This window comes from Fusarium redolens (assembly GCF_020744475.1).
Source record: "Fusarium redolens strain MPI-CAGE-AT-0023 chromosome Unknown BKA55scaffold_7, whole genome shotgun sequence".
Taxonomy (NCBI): Eukaryota; Fungi; Ascomycota; class Sordariomycetes; order Hypocreales; family Nectriaceae; genus Fusarium; species Fusarium redolens.
The window spans coordinates 149,672-166,537 of NW_025763670.1; the positions used below are offsets into that span (position 1 = coordinate 149,672).

Here is a 16,866-nt window from a genome sequence, read left to right on the forward strand (position 1 = left end):
TCTTCGTCTTCCATCACTATCCATGCCATACGCCCACCACCTGTCTATCTTGTCTTCATCTTGTCCAAAAACGCCTGGAAAAATGATACTCGTTCTGTCATTATCGCTCGTTATTAGGAATATGTCCCTCAACAGCGCTCAGCGCCCCGAGGTTCACTTCACCAAGACGCTGTCCCGCATCCTGGACACCAGCGAGGAGAGCCACGCACTCGATCACATCCTCTGGTTCCAGGAGATGCGACTTAGCCAGTGTAACCTTTGTGCTCGCACCGACGGTGACTGTGAAGACGTGGTTGGCGTCCAGCACAGGGCCTGAAGCGGCATTTAGGCTACGGAACATGTCCTCATCCGTGAAGTCGTCACCCATGCACAGCGCAAACTCGAGGTGCCCAGACTTGTCCTCAGACCCAGCGCTAGGTGTGTGGTACATGGTGATGAGACGCTTGGCGATCTCACCTTTGTTAATGAACGTGGGGCGGACTTCGATGTTGGCCTTGCCAGGCATTACCTCGACATCCCATTTCGCACCAACTGTCGACTCGAGCTCCTTGTGGCACTCTCGCGACATGTGAATGCCCTGCTCGGGGTCGGCCAATCTGTAATGCCAGGTCAAAGCACATCGCTTTCTCTCGATGAAGGAACCTATTTTATGTCAGTGTGTGTTTAGTAGAACTTGTGTCAGTGTACAAACCTTGAACCTTATCGGTGTATTTCTGAAAGACCTCCATCACCTCAGCCTGCCATCCCATATCGAACTTCTCTGCGAGGTTCTCCCACTCATCTGAGCCGGGGTGCTTCATAAAGCTGCCGTGCTCGGCTGAAAATCCAAGACGTCTGTTGTTGCCAAGGTGCTGCTTCAAGAACTCTTGATCTCGTCCCGAAATGATCCACACAGCATTCTTGGGATCGGATGCCAACAGGTCGAGGGTGTGAATAAGACGCTCCGAGGGCACTGCAGCACTAGGCTCGCGCACGATGGGCGTCAGGGTACCGTCGTAGTCGAACATGAACAGACGTTTGTTGGCTGAGCGGTACTGAGTAAGAAGAAGAGCTCGATCTAGCAGAGGAGTGGAGTTGGCAGAACTGCTGTCGCCAAGGACATTGTACACCTTGCGGATGAACTTAGTGATCCAGGACTGCACATTGTGCTCAGTAACGTGTCGGTACAGACGAGACTGCATCTCTTGTCGCTTGTCTTCGGACATGGTGAGAGCGGCATTGATCTTCTCAGCAACGCCGCTGAGATCCCAGGGGTTGATGTGGATGGCATCGCTGAGACTGCCAGCGGTACCGCTGAACTCTGAGAGAATAAGAGGAGCATTGCCCTCTTTTTGGCAGATGATGTACTCCAGGCTTGTGGTGTTCATTCCGTCACGCACAGAGGTGATGAGACCAATGTCACCGGCACGCAGAAGAGCAAAGTACTCGTTCTGGCTGAGGTACTGGGGGTAGTGCTGGACTGGAGAAAAGCCCAGACTTCCGTACATGCCGTTGATGCGCATAACAAGTTCATTGACACGGGTCGCAACCTTTGTGTCGTCCTCAAGGTCCTCCTTCTCTGCCTCGACGCTAGTGGGCGAGGTGACCTGGATGAGAACAACCTTCTCACGCCACTCAGGGTACATCTCAAGGAAGCGCTCAAAAGCTTGCAGCTTCTGGGCAACACCTCTGACACTATCCAGACGGTCACGTCCGACAATGATCTTCTTTCCGTGATAAAGCTCGCGTAATGCGTTATACTTGGCGGTCACAGCATCGGTCCACGCGTGGCTCTCAACCTTGGCAGCGTCGATGCCAATGGGGAAGACACCAACTTGGACACGAGTTCCATAAGCATCAATCCCGAGAGTATCGGATGGGAATCCAAGGATTCGTGTGCAGCAGCTCAGGAAATGGCGAGAGTAGCTGTAGGACTGGAAGCCGATGAGGTTGGAGCCCAAAACACCCTCAAGAACCTCCTTTCGTCGAGGCAGACAGCGGAGGAATTCGCTACTGGGGAAGGGCGAATGCAGGAAGAATGAGATGTACATGTTAGGTACTCTCTGTCGCAACATGCTGGGAAGCAACATGAGGAAGTAGTCGTGAATAATGACGATATCGCCAGGCTTGTAAATTTCGATGATCTTGTTGGCGAATTTCTGGTTCATTCTATAGTAATCGGCCCATTGAACACGTTCGCGTCGGCCATCGGTCGGCTCATGTTGCTTGTAGTGGAGGAGGGTGTAGAGATCGTGCTCAGCATATCGTCGCCAGCGGGCCTGGTCCTTGAGAAGGATACCCTCAGAAGTGGCCTCAGACTCATCGGAGAGCCAAACTGGGTAGGTGCGGATGGTCTTGTTGTGTGACAAACGGTACTCGAGGCGTTCTTGGTCCTCGCGGGGAACCCAGAGACCATCAACTGGAGGAGGAGTCGGTAGGCGCGTGTTGCCGTCAATGGGAACGGGTGCAGAGAGGGCGTTGAGCGATGTCGCACCAAAAGTGTTTGGGGCGGGCGTGCCGGGCGAAGAAACGACGTCATCGGTTGGAGCGTCGATCTCGCCGGTCCAAGCGACAACGGTGTGATTCCATGGAGTAGCGTCGGAGGAGAGGTATGCGAAGGAGTCAAAGAGAGCGGATTGACCGCGACGAGTTTTCAAGTCCTGGAAGGCGAGCAAAAGTTTAGTTGCGGCTCAATTTTCATGTGACGAGGGGAGGGGAGCTGAAGTTGGCAGGGAGGGAGCTCTCTCTAGCTTTGGTTGGAGAAGAGGGGAAAATGCAAGCTCGAGAGTGCACCCCAGTAACTGATACGAGATGAAATGTTGAGGAAGCGAAGCGAAGCGAGGTGAATAGTCAGTTACATACCCAATCACCGCCTTTTCGATAGACGAAAGAATGCGGTGTGTTGAAGGTAGCCGAGATAATGTTACCGCTCAGAGCCAAGTCAGGGTTGGCAGCTCGAATCTCGGACAAGGACTCGCGGCGGCGCAAGTTGGGCGCGCCAGTATTTTCGCTGGTGGTTGCCATTTTTCCGGTCAAGATGTGATCTGAGAATCAGGCTCGAGAGAGAATTAAGGTGAGGAGAATCGTGGACGAGGAGATGTCAGCTGGCGTCTCCTTTGGGGTTATCTTGTCGGAGGAAGGTGATCGCCGTCTCTCTCCCGCGAGGAAGTTATAGTAATGCGCGCGTATTCCGTGATTAAGATGAGATGGAAAGTGACGGGATAGAAGAGAAGAATGAAATAGCTGGGCTATACAAGCTGCGCGAAGCAAAGAGTGGTTGAGTTTGGGAGATGAAAGGAGAGAAAGGTTGTAAAGTTACGGCGGAGGAGGGATGAATGGGTTAAGGTTGAGCGGGACCAAGAGTGAGAAGCGAAGGGAAAAGAAGCGATTCTACAGGCTGGATAAGGTAAGAGTAACTTGGGAGACAGCAACGGTGACGTTAGATTCTTTAGCTGTATCTGGTCTGCCCCAAGGAGATATAATAAGTTAAGTCAAGTCAAGGCATGGCCTAGTCTAGTCTTAAAGTCGGGCCGGGCGGTTTCGGCGACTCATCGTCGTGTGTTGCTGAGACGAGCCATCCATCCAGGCGGGAACTGCTGTAGTCAGTGAGTGAGGTGGTGGGGCATTTCTCTGCTAAAGGTGCCTTGCTTTTTTGCGGGTGCATAAAAATAACACATGGTAACTTTTCTGAGCCTGGACAAAGTGGGTAATAAGTCTCTGAAATCACTCTGAAAGCAATTGAACATGTCTCTCGACAATTCAAACGTTGACCTATTCACAATTTCACTTCAAGTGACTTCTCCAGGTCTACCTACCCCAGAAACTCAAATCTCTCCATTTTATCGCAGCATCATGAGCCCTCGGCACACCTTCTAGCTCACGCGCCGGAGCAAAATTCTTAAAGGCCCGACAGCTGCCAAGATGCCTTGACTTGGGTTGCCAACTTGAGTGAACCCAGAAGACGAATGCCGATCAGGTACAGTTGAACATTCAATGGCTGAAATAGGTAACCTAGCATTGTCTATCAACACGCATGCTGTAGGTATAGTAGAGGACCAGCATTGCATTATCTTCAACGTCGACCCTCTGGCAACACTAGAATATCACGAGATAATTCTCGTCGTGCAAGTAACTTACTACTTGAAGCACCCTCTTAGTGAGGTTCACCTCTATAGACTGTCTTTTCCACTACATCGGATCATATAGAAGGTGATAGAATAAGATATCTGGGGCCTCGCATGGTGTTTGTTTCCATGTGACCGTGCGTGCCATGAGTTGGGGATAATCGCGGGGGAGGGGTCATGAAAGTAATTCGGCCGACAAACACCATTCATTGCTTATTTCAACTGTCCAAGCCGCTGAGAAAGCATTGATAGCTCTTACTCAGCATTTTTTAGTTTATTAAGCTTCCCCATTATCTGAACATCCAATCCAAGCCTACGCTGACCACCGAAGAAGGTTTCTTCGTAGGGTCAATCAAGTGGTTGCGATACCGCCTCTCACGACGTCCTCATGTCTTGAGGTCAAAATAGAGTATCCAGGCCCTAGTAGATCATGTGTTCGGGGTTCAAGCCCTTCGTACTGCTCAATTGCCATGCTCATTCCAGCCTCATGGAACTCATCTCCTAAATCACCAATTCTAATCATCATCGACAAAATCCACTTCCACGATCGATAAGATGCTATTCAAAAGTCTCCACTGGTTAATGCACCAACGACAAACAAGCAATACGGCAGAGGCACCAGCAAGTTAGCAACTGTGCCCCCAAACCAGACCGAACCAAACAAAAGACGGTGAGACCCCCTTTGACGGAGGTGCACTCCCGAGATGCCAGCGTACTGCGTAGAGCTCATGATACTTTGCGAACCTTCTAAGCCATTGTCATATGCAGCAAAAGTATTGAGTTGCGCAAGCATAGTCCAAGCTTCTATTTGACAAAATATGACGCTGCATTTACCAAATCCCACTTAAGAAACAGACGGTGCGCATTTCGTACAACATTAGCCGTGAACCGGTCGTCTTTCGGTGCAAGCCCGTTCACGTCGAGCCGCATCCGGGGCTTATCCCCCGGAGCCGCCCTGTGCGAAATGACCCCGCCATCGCTTTTACACCTACTGCTAAAAAGAACACACACGCCATGGGCGGGCCAGGCCATCATCATGCCTCCATCATCCAACTCTCATAATCTGAACCATCCACCGCCAAACGTGACCGCACGTTCCCGGCAAATGATGTTCTTCATTTGGACGTTTCTATCGAGATTCTGGCTTTTCTGCGAGAATATCCGATCATCGAGAGGTATAGTTGCTGATAATTGGTTGTTACCCTGCCTGAAGATTATCTTCGATGGTGGCTGCGTCAAGTATGCATACTTGAGCCATTTTAACTGGCAATTTCCTCATTGTCGCTTTGTTTACTTTGAAAATTGCTTCTTTCGTTTCTTCCGCTGCCTGATAGGAAAACCGGGCTGCATCTACATGTCCTTGTTGGTTGGTTCACAATTAAAACCTCGTGAACTTCGTTACAACAGTATTACACCATGATATGCGATCCTATAAGGAGCTTCTGAAGATGGTATGTCATATTACCCGCATTCTTTTTTGTGTTTTGCCCATTCGATATGTACATCTCACTCGGTCTCGCCAGTGTGGTTTATCAACGAGCTACCATTGGAGGTTGACTGATGTTTCCAAGAGGTTCGAGACTGTCTAGAACCGCACAGCGACTCAACATCCCGGCCCGGTAAGGCCGTTACAAGTGACAAGAACTTCCTGATGTTGACACACGCAGAAGCAACGACCATAGTGAGCGTTTTGTTCTCCAAATCCTTCTTCGACAAGCATTCTTTTCCTTTTCATTCTCGTTGTCAAGTCTATCATATCATCTCGAGCTTGAGCTCAAAGCTCAAAGAACCCCACCGAGGGGCACATTTCGAGGATCCGCCAATGGCAAAAACCTCTTCAACTGCCCGTCATCCCGCTACAGAAGCCCAATCACGATCCAATCACTTGTCTCATATTAATATCAGATGGAGCCTCTAGTTGGAAATCGTCCAGGAACCTTGATGTGACGAGTGGTCCAGACTCAACAATCGTGATCTATCAATCGTGGGCCCGCTGCCCCTCCAAGGAGGACTAAAAGCTCCAGTGCCATGACGCAAGTGATGAAAACTCCATTTGTTGACTTCCATGTGAACGAGGATTCCTTGATAAGTAGCTTGGGCAGCCACAATCTTGTGGGCTCGAAAAAATGCCGCGTTCGAAGGTGAAGATGCAAACTTCTCATGCAAAATCTGCGACCTAAAGGCCATTTTCGACCCCAAAATGCTTCTGGTCAAATGAAAAAGAGGCGTGGTATTCTTTCTCCATGATTCCCATACTAATACTCTATCCTAAAGAAATACACCAAAAAGATTTCCTTAAACCCCGAGTGTCCCAATCCCACCCTCCAAAATAGGTCATTATCACAAACGCCAGATATGTATTGTTGAAAGTCCATCATCTCCACCTGAGATACAGCCACCTATTTCTCCTCATCCTCAGCTGGAGCACCCATCCCCGAGAAGGGACACACACCACCAGCGGGCATACCACTAGGATGCGGAATTCTTGACGGGGTGTTTGGCTGATGATGTTCAGAAGCATCATCCTCAGTACCAGAACCACTACCCTCACCAATGATGCGCTTTCCATGCAAGTAGCCCTCACGCTCAATCTCGATATCAGAATCGCCTGTCTCGAACTCGGCACCGTCCTTGACATGCCATTTGGCCATGAGGTCGTTTTGGATCCAGATGACCTTGTTGAGGGCCTTGACTAGAGCTGTCTTGCGCTGGATATGTAGACGAGGATGTGAGAGGATGGCTTCGGTCATGATGTCCTGGATGAAACCGAGACAGACACCAAGATGGACGTATTCGATGTGAAGAGGGTGCTTGCGGCCAAGACCAACGTGCATCATTCTACTGAAGTCAGTTATGTCCATAAACTTCTAGGAATTGGGATTGCATACCCAACCTTATCCAGATACTCCCAGAACTCCATTTTGCTAGGATCTGAACAGAGCTTCATAAGGTAAGCGCGCAGAAACATCTTTCTGTGCAGAATTTGAGGACTGTTCTCGTCGGGGATTTCATCGAGAGGACCTTCGAAGGAAGTGCTTCTGGTGGTGAAAGCACGAGCTGTGATATCGTATTGGAGGAGTTTCTTGTAGACGATGTTGACGACGGCGGGAATGAGGGCCTTGACGTATTTTGCGCCAGTGATGAGAGCTTCAATGTCACCTATAAACGTAGAGCGTTAGTTGAGCTTGAGTTAGGGATCCAATTTGCTCTCAATTGAGAGATTGGTGTCGAGTCATGGTATGTTTACGCTGGGTGAAACGTACGGCTTGAGAAGTCGAGGAATGAGTGAAGATACTGAACACGGGCTTCGAGGTTCGTGTAGAGATCCTCGCGATCAATGTGCTTCATAGGTCGTGAAGTCATATTGAATGCGGTATTATCTTTGGTGGTTGGAGTTTTAAATGCGTAGGTTTGTCGCTGAATCGTCGAAACAGAATCTGGAAGATCGACTCCTGTACTAGATTGTGGGTATAAGTCTCGAGATGAAGGTGTCGCAGATCGTAGGCGCAAGAGAAAGGGCGAAGTGAACAGTCGGTATTTAACAGAAAAATTCTCAGCTGATGCAATAGCTCGTGTGACGCAAGTCAATTTGAAGGATTTAGTCTTTGCAAGTAACAGATCAATATACAGAATCTCCCGTCTTGAACAGTAGCTAGGCCACGGTATTTATTGGATTGCTTATCCTTGGTAATTTACCCCTCAGTCCCTTGTCCATGACAACATTTTTTTTCCCCTTCTTTGATTATACGCGTGCTCATGAAATGAAAGCTCTTCCCCGAGTCTCGCCTTGCTCCGTTGGTTGTTTGTTAAGCTGAGCGCATCACGCCAGGTCGATATATCAGACGATGGTGATGGTGGGCTGATGAGTGGGTCTGTTCAAGGGTCTGTGGTTATCGCTGCCAGCCGGACGCACCCGAGGAGAGATGAGATGAATTCAATGTATTGGAAATCTGTATTTTATCTATGAGAATAGCAGTATAGAAAGTTGATATCCTGAGATATAACATTGTACTGGCAGTCTAATCTATGAGAGTCTGATATAGGAACCTGGAGTTGACACTTGACAGCTTGAGTGGGTATCGACGGCGACTTGCGGGGACAATCAATGACTGGATGGCTGATTCATAAAGGGAAAATCAGCTTAATGTGATTGGTGTAAGCTTCAAGCTTCGAATACCCGTTGAAGGCGGCGGATAGCGACAGCTAAAAATGGATGATGAGCGCTAGATCAGACAATCCCATATTCCAGAAAGTCTTTCGAGATCTACACAATGGCATTGTTTCAGAATCTAGAAGCTTGTCGGGCATGATACAAGTGACACAAGTCCCTGTTCATGTCTCTTCAATTTGTGAAGACCCTTCTCTTTAATGCTGCTATATGACATGTATCAACTGTCACTTATTGCTTACTGCTCGACTTACCAGAGCCACATTTTAAAATGGCATTGTACTGGGTCACAAAGGCCCATGCTGAAATCTCGACTCATCCATGCGGTTCAGCCGCAAGCAGGGACAATGCCAGATTCCCGAATTTCCCGATAGGATTTCGTCACAAGATGAATATCTATACCCCACGATGAGCCATTTGCACAACCCTTGCTGTTGGACAACGGATTACTGGATTACATTCAATGTTGCACAAAGTAGGATATTTTTGTAGACTAATGTTTCGGCCGAAGGAGAGGTTCGGGGCCAAGCTATAAACATCGAGAGAATAAAACAAATACACCGTGACGACAGCGTACCAAGACTATTAGATCAACACAAGAAGAAACACAAACCATCAAATATCATAGACCCCAAAATGTATTTGGCATAGTGATGGAATTATATATATTATTGCATGGGTAGGTGCTGTAATGAATGCTTTGAAGACAGAATTCACAGTTCTGGAAACCTGTCTAGGGTAGCCAGATTCTAAAATCACTGATATGATACGAAAACACGTGACCTCATCGCCCACCAAATTCTTCCTTTCGGCTCATCGGCCTCACCTCGCTTCAACACCCTCCAACACCCGGGAATCCTCCGACAATCAGCCATCGCGACGGCCGCAACCATTCAAGCCAGTCCAGTCCGGCGCCATTCTCAAGGGTCCCGCTTACGGATTACACCAGCTCCGCTGGAGGCCGGCACAGCCTGGCAGCTCGCCGCCATGTCCGGCTCACCACCTCCACCATCACCAAACTCCCACGCGACCGCGACGGCTCACGCATACGCGAGCAATGGGCTCGAGATGCTCCAGGCCGCCAGTGATGCGGCCCATGCTATCAACCACCACATCAGCAGCCCCCAAGCTCTTCAACATGCCGCCGTAGCTGCCGCCGAAGTTGTAGGCCACCAACAGCCACATGCGCCCATGGATCCTCCGGACGGCATGCCTCATGCGACCGAGTTGCCTACTCAGCTTATACCTGGAAATGGAGCTGTCATGCGCGACCCGACCATTAACCCGAAGCTTACTCGACTTCGGCGGGCCTGTGACATGTGCAGTATGCGCAAGGTCAAATGCGACGATTCGAACATACCCTGCCGACCGTGTCGAGAACTGGGTGTAGACTGCACCTACAACCGCGAGACGAAGCGTCGGGGACCACCCAACAAGCATGCTGAGGCCGCAAAAGCTGCCAAGCGCTCGCGGGTCGAAGTGCCATCGGCGACTGCAGCGGTGGCAGCTGCTGTATTCGGATCTTTGTCTCCATCACCGCAGACTGCGGCGAAGACACTGATGAACATCTCCACCGATAATGTCGATGCCGAATCCATTGCGCCTATGCCAGTGTTGGAACTGCTGGTCGACGACTTCTTCACCTACATACACCCGCTTGCGCCATTCCCACACGAGCCTACGTTCCGTCAGTCATTCGCCAACCGCGAGGACCGTACAAAGCCCGAGTTTCTTGGTCTGCTAGCGAGTATGATCTGTGCCCTTGTCGCATCCTTCCCACGAAGCGCGAGAGAGCATCTCAAGGCACAACACAGCACCCATCTGTTTCCTCGAGCTATCGTCATGGTTGAAAAATGCCGTGAGATTGCTTTGCTTACACGTGGGAATAAGTGGCAACTCAAACAGCCGAAAACTCTGGACGATGCTGCGACCAGCTACTTCTTGGGATTGGCATCGGGATACACACATCAGTGGAATGCTTCTGGTCAATTCATGGCTGAGACCCTGACCCTCCTCCGCGAGCTGGGATTCAGCCGGCCCAAGCACCCTGGTGATTTGCCGACATTTGGAAATGACAACTGTTCGCCAGATCCTCTTCCATTCAACCATGTCAAAGATCAAATTGGGAAGCGCATCTTTTATTGCCTTCTTCTTGGCGTGCGGTAAGTATCTCTTCCTCTCGCAGTCGGCTCTACTAATATCTGTCAGATCCTTTTCTCAACTGGGTGCATCTTCTGCAGACATGGTGATTGCACCATCAACACCCAGCCTCCCCTACCCTGCATACCCGGAAAACGTTGATGACATCTGTGTTCTTGCGAATGAAGTCATCCACCAACAGGATGGCAGTGTCACCCTGTTGACCGGCTTTCGTTTCGCTATAGACATTTACACTACCATGAACGGTATTGTCAGTCTTGAGCTGGCTTATGGCATGAGCACGCTTCCTTGGGCGGACCAGCGTATTTTGCTTCGAGATGGTCTTATTGCAGCCAAGAGCATCACCGATAACCTACCACCAGAGTTGCAGCTTGGAGACCACGGTGTTGAAGCCAATACCATGGCCAGTCTTGATGATTCTGGCATGCAATACGTGCCTCCTGCATGGCCTAACAGCCAGCCTGCACACGATCTCCGAAATATGATCAAGAACCAACCCGCTCGGCGCAGGCATCTTCAGTATGAGATTCAAAAAGCCAACATCTTTGTCTCACAACTCGCTACACGTTCGTATTTTGTCGAAATGTACTTTGACCTACGGGATGTCCACATGGCAGAACAACGACAGGAAAACAGCCCTATCGAGGGCCATTCAGAGGAGGAAAAGGCAGCTCAGGATGCTGATGAGAAGGAAATTTACGAGTTCATGTCGGAAGAGCGGGAACTGATTGTGCAAAATCTTCTCACAGTTTTGGGATCGATTTCGCAACGAAACATGGAACCGAATGGTGGATCACTCATCAACAAGATCCGACAGGTTGCATCGACACTTTTGAACGATGCACCTGAACGAAAGGGACCTTTTGCGGTGAAATCAGAGGAGGCGTTGTCGCAGTTGATCAATATTCTGGTAAAGCTTGAAAAGACGGGTGCTGGCACCGGAGGTGGTATCGATACGCATGCACAGGATCCGTCACAGATGACATCGCAGGATGAGGAAGAGGAATTGCGACATTGGGCAGACCTTCGAGATTATCAGCTGCGATTTGCAGCGAATGGCGGGTTTGCTGGGAATCTGTAGGCAGTTGGGGTCAAAGACGAATCGATGCAATGAAGCAAGGTGTTACATTACTACAGAAGGCAATGAGAAAGACGCGGTGTTGATTAGAGGCAGCATCTATGTATGATAATGAGACGCCGCAGAAGATGACCGGATGGGGGTTAGCGAGTCCTGTAACAGCTATAGCACCAGGTATTGTAGCTTCATGTTTTTGTCCCAAAAGTAGATACTAAGAATAGGTAACAAGAGGAGCATTGCGCAAGCTATAGAACCAATGACTATGCTCTTGTTCCCTTTGCTATAGAATTGGTATGATGTCGAGAGGGGTATTCACAAGTATAAAGAAAAGACCGAAAGCCGGGGATAGCTTTGACACGGTCGGAATATGCGATGCGAAAATGTATGATCAAGTAATATTAATCGCATACTGCAAATTGTTTGTGCTGTGGAGGTACAGCCCTAAAGATATAGGGGATTTCTCAGATTGCCGCTCAAATGGGTATATGGCTGTTTGCGCTCTGCCTCTCCTTTCGATAGAAGCTCATCTCGTAGATTGACCACCCAAACAAAACCCAGTTAATAATACTGCAGTCAATTAGCAACACTATCCAGATCATCACAAGAGTCTACTTACGCTAGTACCACTAGAAGTGCAATCATCGAACCCTCCAGGCTTCGATTCCAGACAGAGTAGTTCTCCATATGATAAATGAGAATCGCAAAACACGCCGTTGCACCGAGCGCAAGAATGAGCTGCACGATGGTGTTGACAATTACCGGGACGTGAGACATGGAGTGATTGGCGCGACGAGCAGAGATATTCATCACGACCGCCCAGAGCAATGAAGCAATGCCCTATAATCAATCAGCGCTAAGCTCAAATAAAAAATGGGAGGGTTACGTACAACAGGTAACGCCGTCCATAGCATCCAGGAACATTCATGACCAACAGGTACATCGCTGGGACATATCTGCGATCTAAGAGACCACCAAATACTCAAGATGATAATGACAACTGGAATAGCGATATTGAGCTGCCGCGCAGTCACGACAGCGAAGTTCTGGCGTGGAGTGCGGCGGTAAGGAGCTGGTTGGGCTTGATACGGTGGGTAGTATCCATATTGGGGCGGTGCATTGTATTGCGGAGGAGGATACTGCTGTTGATTAGGGTACGGTTGCTGTGGAGGGTACTGTTGCTGCTGCTGATTTCCGTACGAGTACTCGTGAGGACCAGCCATTTTGACGATTGCTTCAAAAGTGTTGATGTTGAAAGAGTTGAAGATGGATGGTTCGAGGCGCAGTGGAGAGCATGACGTTGGCACATCGAGGTCGGCATGGAAAGTGGAGGTGCAGGCGCCAAATGTTTCGGATATTTCTGGACATTAGCGCGGGGTCCATGGGGAACTAAACTTTAATTGAATACGACGTGCGAATATTACCGTAGATATCAGATCAATAGGTATCATAACCAGCCTCGATATATACAACAAATATAGTCCTAAATGACCCATTTAGTAAGTAATATCCACTGTGGCTAGAATCCTCATAGAAGAATGGAAAAGTTGCATAAAATTACACTCATGCCCAGCCAAATCCTTCCACCTCGCCTAACACCATCCAATCACCCTGATTGTCTGTCTTCAACAGCCCACTCATCATAAGCTAGTGGTCTTTCGGCATCCCTTTTCCAAAGCAAATATCTTTTCGATAGGAACGGAAGCCGTTTTGTCAGCTGATAGTGCGCGAATCGACTCTTCGGATTGTTAAACACTGTATCTAATTCTTCGAGGGTAAGCTGTTTTGTCTCTTCAACGAAGAAGAAGATGAGCACGAATGCGACGATGTTGAGACCTGTGAAGAAACCTAGTGTACCGGCCATTTCGAATACGGCGTTGATTCGAGGGAGAAGAATTGTTAAAAGGCCCGCGAAAAAGAGGTTGATGGAAATTGCGACAGATGCGCCCTGGAAGAGTCAGCAAGTCATTGTTGATGAGCACATGATGGACTTACCGCTTCTCTGTTTTTCAGTGGGAAACTACAGATGAAGAGTCAGTGTAAATAGTGACTGAGTACTGGGGACGTACCTCTCTGATGCCAAAGTGAATGGGATTGGCCCAAGACCAGGACTATACGCCGCGGCAAAAAGATAGATAAAGATAATTCCAGCAATCGACCCTCCTGTGTCTGCTTTAGGCTTTGGTTGATCACCAGAATCAACCTGAGGTGCCACTGCGTAAGAAATTGTAGCAGCCATGAGAAACATACTCATCATGGGAAGCGTTGATAGGAGCCAGCTTCGTCGGCCGATGATATCGATGGACCTGTTTTTGTTAGCACCGTAGAGACTTCTTGAGCGTTGAGAGCTACCTCATTGCAAGTATACCAAAGAAGAAGTTGACACCACCTTGTTGATGTAAGTAACATGTTATTTATACCGATTTAGGATGTATACCAAAGCCTAAGCTGTAGGCCATACTTGTCTCGACACCATAGTCGCTAAACATGCCGTCTGAAGGATGTCAGTAATTCCCAAGCGCGAGGCTCGAGTTTCTTACTTGAATAAAATGCGAACACATTGACTAGGGACACGGATTAGCTAGACTGGCTCAATCACCGTGACGCCATAACTTACTTCCACAAAGTTGTTGCGATAGAGCAACAACACAACTACTCCAGAGCGCATTCCTAAGTCTTCGTCTCGTAAACAGCGGCTTAAACTGATCAGCAGAGAGTCTCGTGACAAGGATGATGAGGGATGCGTATGTCAAACCAGAAGCAAGCGTTCTGCTTCTCCTGTCCTCATTCTTGGCGTTGACCCCGTTCTGGTATTCGGAATGGTGAGAAATCTCGTGGCGACTCTTCTCACGATGGTCTTGGTGTATCTCCTCATCTCGAGTAGACCACCAGATCAGGAAAAAGTCGCGAGTGGCTTGAAGCTAAGAAACCTGTTAGTGATAGTTGAGGCATCATGAAGTAGGCTGATCTCACTCCTGTCGGCCGAACTGAAAGAAGATTGCGAAAAGCCCGATCGAGGTTATAGTTAGGCGTACCCGGCCGCATATAGAATCTAGGACTCTCGTAGCAGAAGCAAACCGCGATAAACAGTAAGAGAGATGGTACAACAGGCGCAGCAGCAATCCACTGCAAAGCGTGGTATCGACCTCCGTGCTCGTTGAGACCAGCGTTAGGTTGACCATCTAGAGTATTAGTCGCGGCTGCAATGACAAAATTGATGACGAAACCGATCATGATACCACAAGCGACCCTGGAGTATGTTAATGACAATGGAAGTGTGATCGCAAGAGGCTTACCAGAGTTGCCAGGCCAGGATAGTTGAACCTCGCCAGTATCCAACTGCAGTCTCAGAAGCGAGAATAGGGGCACTGACTGCCTTGATGCCCATAGCTAGTCTGTTGTATCAGTATTCCAATGTTTTGCCGCTTTTGAGAGCCTAATGCTCACCTACTCCTCCAACAATCCTGGCCCCCAATATCTGCTGCCATGTCACAGCAAAAGCCGACCCAATTGAGCTCGCAATGATAAGTAGAGCCGAAAACCCAAGGGCACCACGTCTTCCAAGGCAGTAATTAACCGGTAGAGAAAGCGGCGCACCGGGAAAGGCAGCCGTGAGGAACGGAATTGCGTTCATACCTCCAAGTTGCCATTGAGCCGCCGAATCGGCCCCATTGCTCTGTGTGTCGCCCTGCCTCTGTATATCGATACCAACGGTCTCGACAAAAAGACTCATAGCGTTGATGGATGATTGAACGTGGCCTTGGAGGAAAGCTGCCAAAGAGACTGTGCAGATGATGATGAGCATGCCGCGCTGACTGAAGAGGCGCTCGCGTTCAGCTACGAGACTTTCTTTCTCATCTTGCGTGAGCTCAACGACGGGTGACAGATTGGTGATTAGGCCTTTGGAGAGACGGTAGTAGTAGTTTCCGTTCTTAGCTACCTCTGCAGCTCGCTCGACCTCGGCGCGTTCGAGAGAAGGGAGTTCTCTGCAGAGAGTGTCGATGCCTTTTCGAAGAACAGGTTCAGATACGCCGGCTGGAGAAGTCAGTCTGGTGATGTTAGGAACAGAGGGCACAGGGTACCGAGAGAGTTTCCGAATTCATCGCGAGTGTGGATTTGTTTCTCAATCCATGCTTCCAATCTCTTCTTGAGACTCGGTTGGTGCGGTTCTCGATTATCGCGCCCCGTCATGGTGATGAACATACGTGTTGTTCATCCAATGCAAGACATCAATTGTAAGTCATGAACTGATTAAAGAAACAAGAAGATCAAGAAAGACAAAGCAGCAAATTGGACCCCAATTGACCTCCTCATGTAACCCTGCTTTCAAGGCTCTCACCTCCCATGTTGAGCTGAATTCCAAACTTTGGCCCCCAAATTTTATGTATGACAACCAAGGCAGACCCTACGACACCGGAATACAGTACGAGGCCATCTACGCAATGTCCATGTCCAACAGCAGATACTCGAGTGTCGATCAGCGGATCAAACCTCCACATTTGGTGACTGTCCCGTGGGGAAGCCTATATCAGCCCTATCAGACCTGTCTGTCACTCGTTTAAGTGGCGACTGTCTCGGGTGGTTTTGATGCAGGGATATGCTTGAAAGTACAATTGGGAAGGATCATCATCTGACGGGTTGAGCGAGTGTTGGTTGTACAGTATGGTCTTGACAGTACAGGTGATACTGATCATCGCAGGCTGATTGCCAATGCGGGGGTGATGCAGTATAGCCCGTATCCGTCATCACAGTCTTATCTTCGCGGCTGTACTTTTCCCAAGAAAACATCGCCATGATACCAAATTCTCCAAGATGGCAGAGTTAGCCTCAGCCGTTCAAAGCTTCATCGCCTCTAGCCTAACAGCATGGCACCGGATCGACACAGTTGTAAGCTCTATCAAAGACGCTCCTCGACATGTCGAGCATTGGAGAGTTGTGGGGAGCGTATTGAAGGAGTCATTGAGTCAAATGGAGGAGAGAATACGCCAGCGACAGAATTGTTTGACGGCACCGGAACAGAATCTTTGTAGAGCTATCGACAGGTTCACCCGGGATTTCTTGTGTGATCTTGAAGAATTGGAGAGAACGATACCGGTGAAGAAGGGAGGAAGATACTGGGTTCAGTTGAAGCTGAGGTTGCAGGATGATAGGGAGTTGCTCACAGAACTCAGCCGTAATGTTCAGGTTTTCCAGTTAACTGCTTCAGCACTATCTCTGTAAGTGCCCCCTTTCCTTTGTCATTATATTTCTAACACAATGTAGATTAGACCCCTCTACCGACAGCTCCGGAAGTAGAGTACATCAATTCCTCGAAGGCATCAGTGACGACAATCCCGAGCAACTCGACCCCGATGAAGCAA

General features: G+C 49.0%; 5 protein-coding genes across 5 annotated transcripts; 1 reads left to right on the plus strand and 4 right to left on the minus strand.

Moving 5' to 3' along the window:
• Window positions 1–100: 100 nt before the first annotated feature.
• BKA55DRAFT_538367 (glycosyltransferase family 20-domain-containing protein) lies at window positions 101–3,003 on the minus strand (the record flags this gene model as incomplete). The annotated part of the gene is made up of 3 exons (XM_046190029.1): window positions 101–642; window positions 692–2,639; window positions 2,842–3,003. 3 exons carry the CDS (start codon window positions 3,001–3,003, stop codon window positions 101–103), a joined length of 2,652 nt encoding a protein of 883 aa, XP_046049743.1.
• A 3,307-nt stretch (window positions 3,004–6,310) lies between these two features.
• On the minus strand, window positions 6,311–7,729 carry BKA55DRAFT_565795 (Protoglobin-domain-containing protein). The gene is made up of 3 exons (XM_046192549.1): window positions 7,367–7,729; window positions 6,992–7,262; window positions 6,311–6,941 (listed from the first exon to the last, which is right to left on the minus strand). Exons 1-3 carry the CDS (start codon window positions 7,464–7,466, stop codon window positions 6,503–6,505), a joined length of 810 nt encoding a protein of 269 aa, XP_046049744.1. The 5' UTR covers window positions 7,467–7,729; the 3' UTR covers window positions 6,311–6,502.
• Window positions 7,730–9,258: 1,529 nt separating this feature from the next.
• Window positions 9,259–11,512, plus strand: BKA55DRAFT_509391 (uncharacterized protein; the record flags this gene model as incomplete). Its single annotated transcript, XM_046187521.1, has 2 exons — window positions 9,259–10,433; window positions 10,480–11,512. The coding sequence occupies 2 exons, from the start codon at window positions 9,259–9,261 to the stop codon at window positions 11,510–11,512; spliced, it is 2,208 nt and encodes a 735-aa protein (XP_046049745.1).
• Window positions 11,513–11,800: 288 nt separating this feature from the next.
• BKA55DRAFT_340553 (uncharacterized protein) lies at window positions 11,801–12,817 on the minus strand. Its single transcript, XM_046185750.1, has 3 exons — window positions 12,397–12,817; window positions 12,126–12,346; window positions 11,801–12,076 (listed from the first exon to the last, which is right to left on the minus strand). Exons 1-3 carry the CDS (start codon window positions 12,727–12,729, stop codon window positions 11,983–11,985), a joined length of 648 nt encoding a protein of 215 aa, XP_046049746.1. The 5' UTR covers window positions 12,730–12,817; the 3' UTR covers window positions 11,801–11,982.
• Window positions 12,818–12,889: 72 nt separating this feature from the next.
• On the minus strand, window positions 12,890–15,866 carry BKA55DRAFT_565801 (uncharacterized protein). The gene is made up of 11 exons (XM_046192550.1): window positions 15,589–15,866; window positions 14,954–15,541; window positions 14,803–14,896; window positions 14,480–14,756; window positions 14,124–14,427; window positions 14,047–14,070; window positions 13,944–14,000; window positions 13,859–13,895; window positions 13,576–13,812; window positions 13,502–13,526; window positions 12,890–13,454 (listed from the first exon to the last, which is right to left on the minus strand). Exons 1-11 carry the CDS (start codon window positions 15,707–15,709, stop codon window positions 13,113–13,115), a joined length of 2,106 nt encoding a protein of 701 aa, XP_046049747.1. The 5' UTR covers window positions 15,710–15,866; the 3' UTR covers window positions 12,890–13,112.
• Window positions 15,867–16,866: the final 1,000 nt, after the last annotated feature.

Bases quoted from the DNA above. Each gene is read 5' to 3' on its own strand.
- BKA55DRAFT_340553 (XM_046185750.1), bottom strand. From the start codon at position 12,729: ATGGCTGGTCCTCACGAGTACTCGTACGGAAATCAGCAGCAGCAACAG. The intron at 12,347-12,396 runs GTACGTAACCCT...GATTGATTATAG, and splicing joins TATGGACGGCGTTACCTGTT to GGCATTGCTTCATTGCTCTG. The intron at 12,077-12,125 runs GTAAGTAGACTC...AATTGACTGCAG, and splicing joins GCACTTCTAGTGGTACTAGC to TATTATTAACTGGGTTTTGT.
- BKA55DRAFT_565801 (XM_046192550.1), bottom strand. From the start codon at position 15,709: ATGTTCATCACCATGACGGGGCGCGATAATCGAGAACCGCACCAACCG. The intron at 15,542-15,588 runs GTACCCTGTGCC...TGACTTCTCCAG, and splicing joins TGAATTCGGAAACTCTCTCG to CCGGCGTATCTGAACCTGTT. The intron at 14,071-14,123 runs GTAAGTTATGGC...CCGTGTCCCTAG, and splicing joins ATCGCAACAACTTTGTGGAA to TCAATGTGTTCGCATTTTAT.
- BKA55DRAFT_565795 (XM_046192549.1), bottom strand. From the start codon at position 7,466: ATGACTTCACGACCTATGAAGCACATTGATCGCGAGGATCTCTACACG. The intron at 7,263-7,366 runs GTACGTTTCACC...CTACGTTTATAG, and splicing joins ATTCCTCGACTTCTCAAGCC to GTGACATTGAAGCTCTCATC. The intron at 6,942-6,991 runs GTATGCAATCCC...TGACTTCAGTAG, and splicing joins GAGTATCTGGATAAGGTTGG to AATGATGCACGTTGGTCTTG.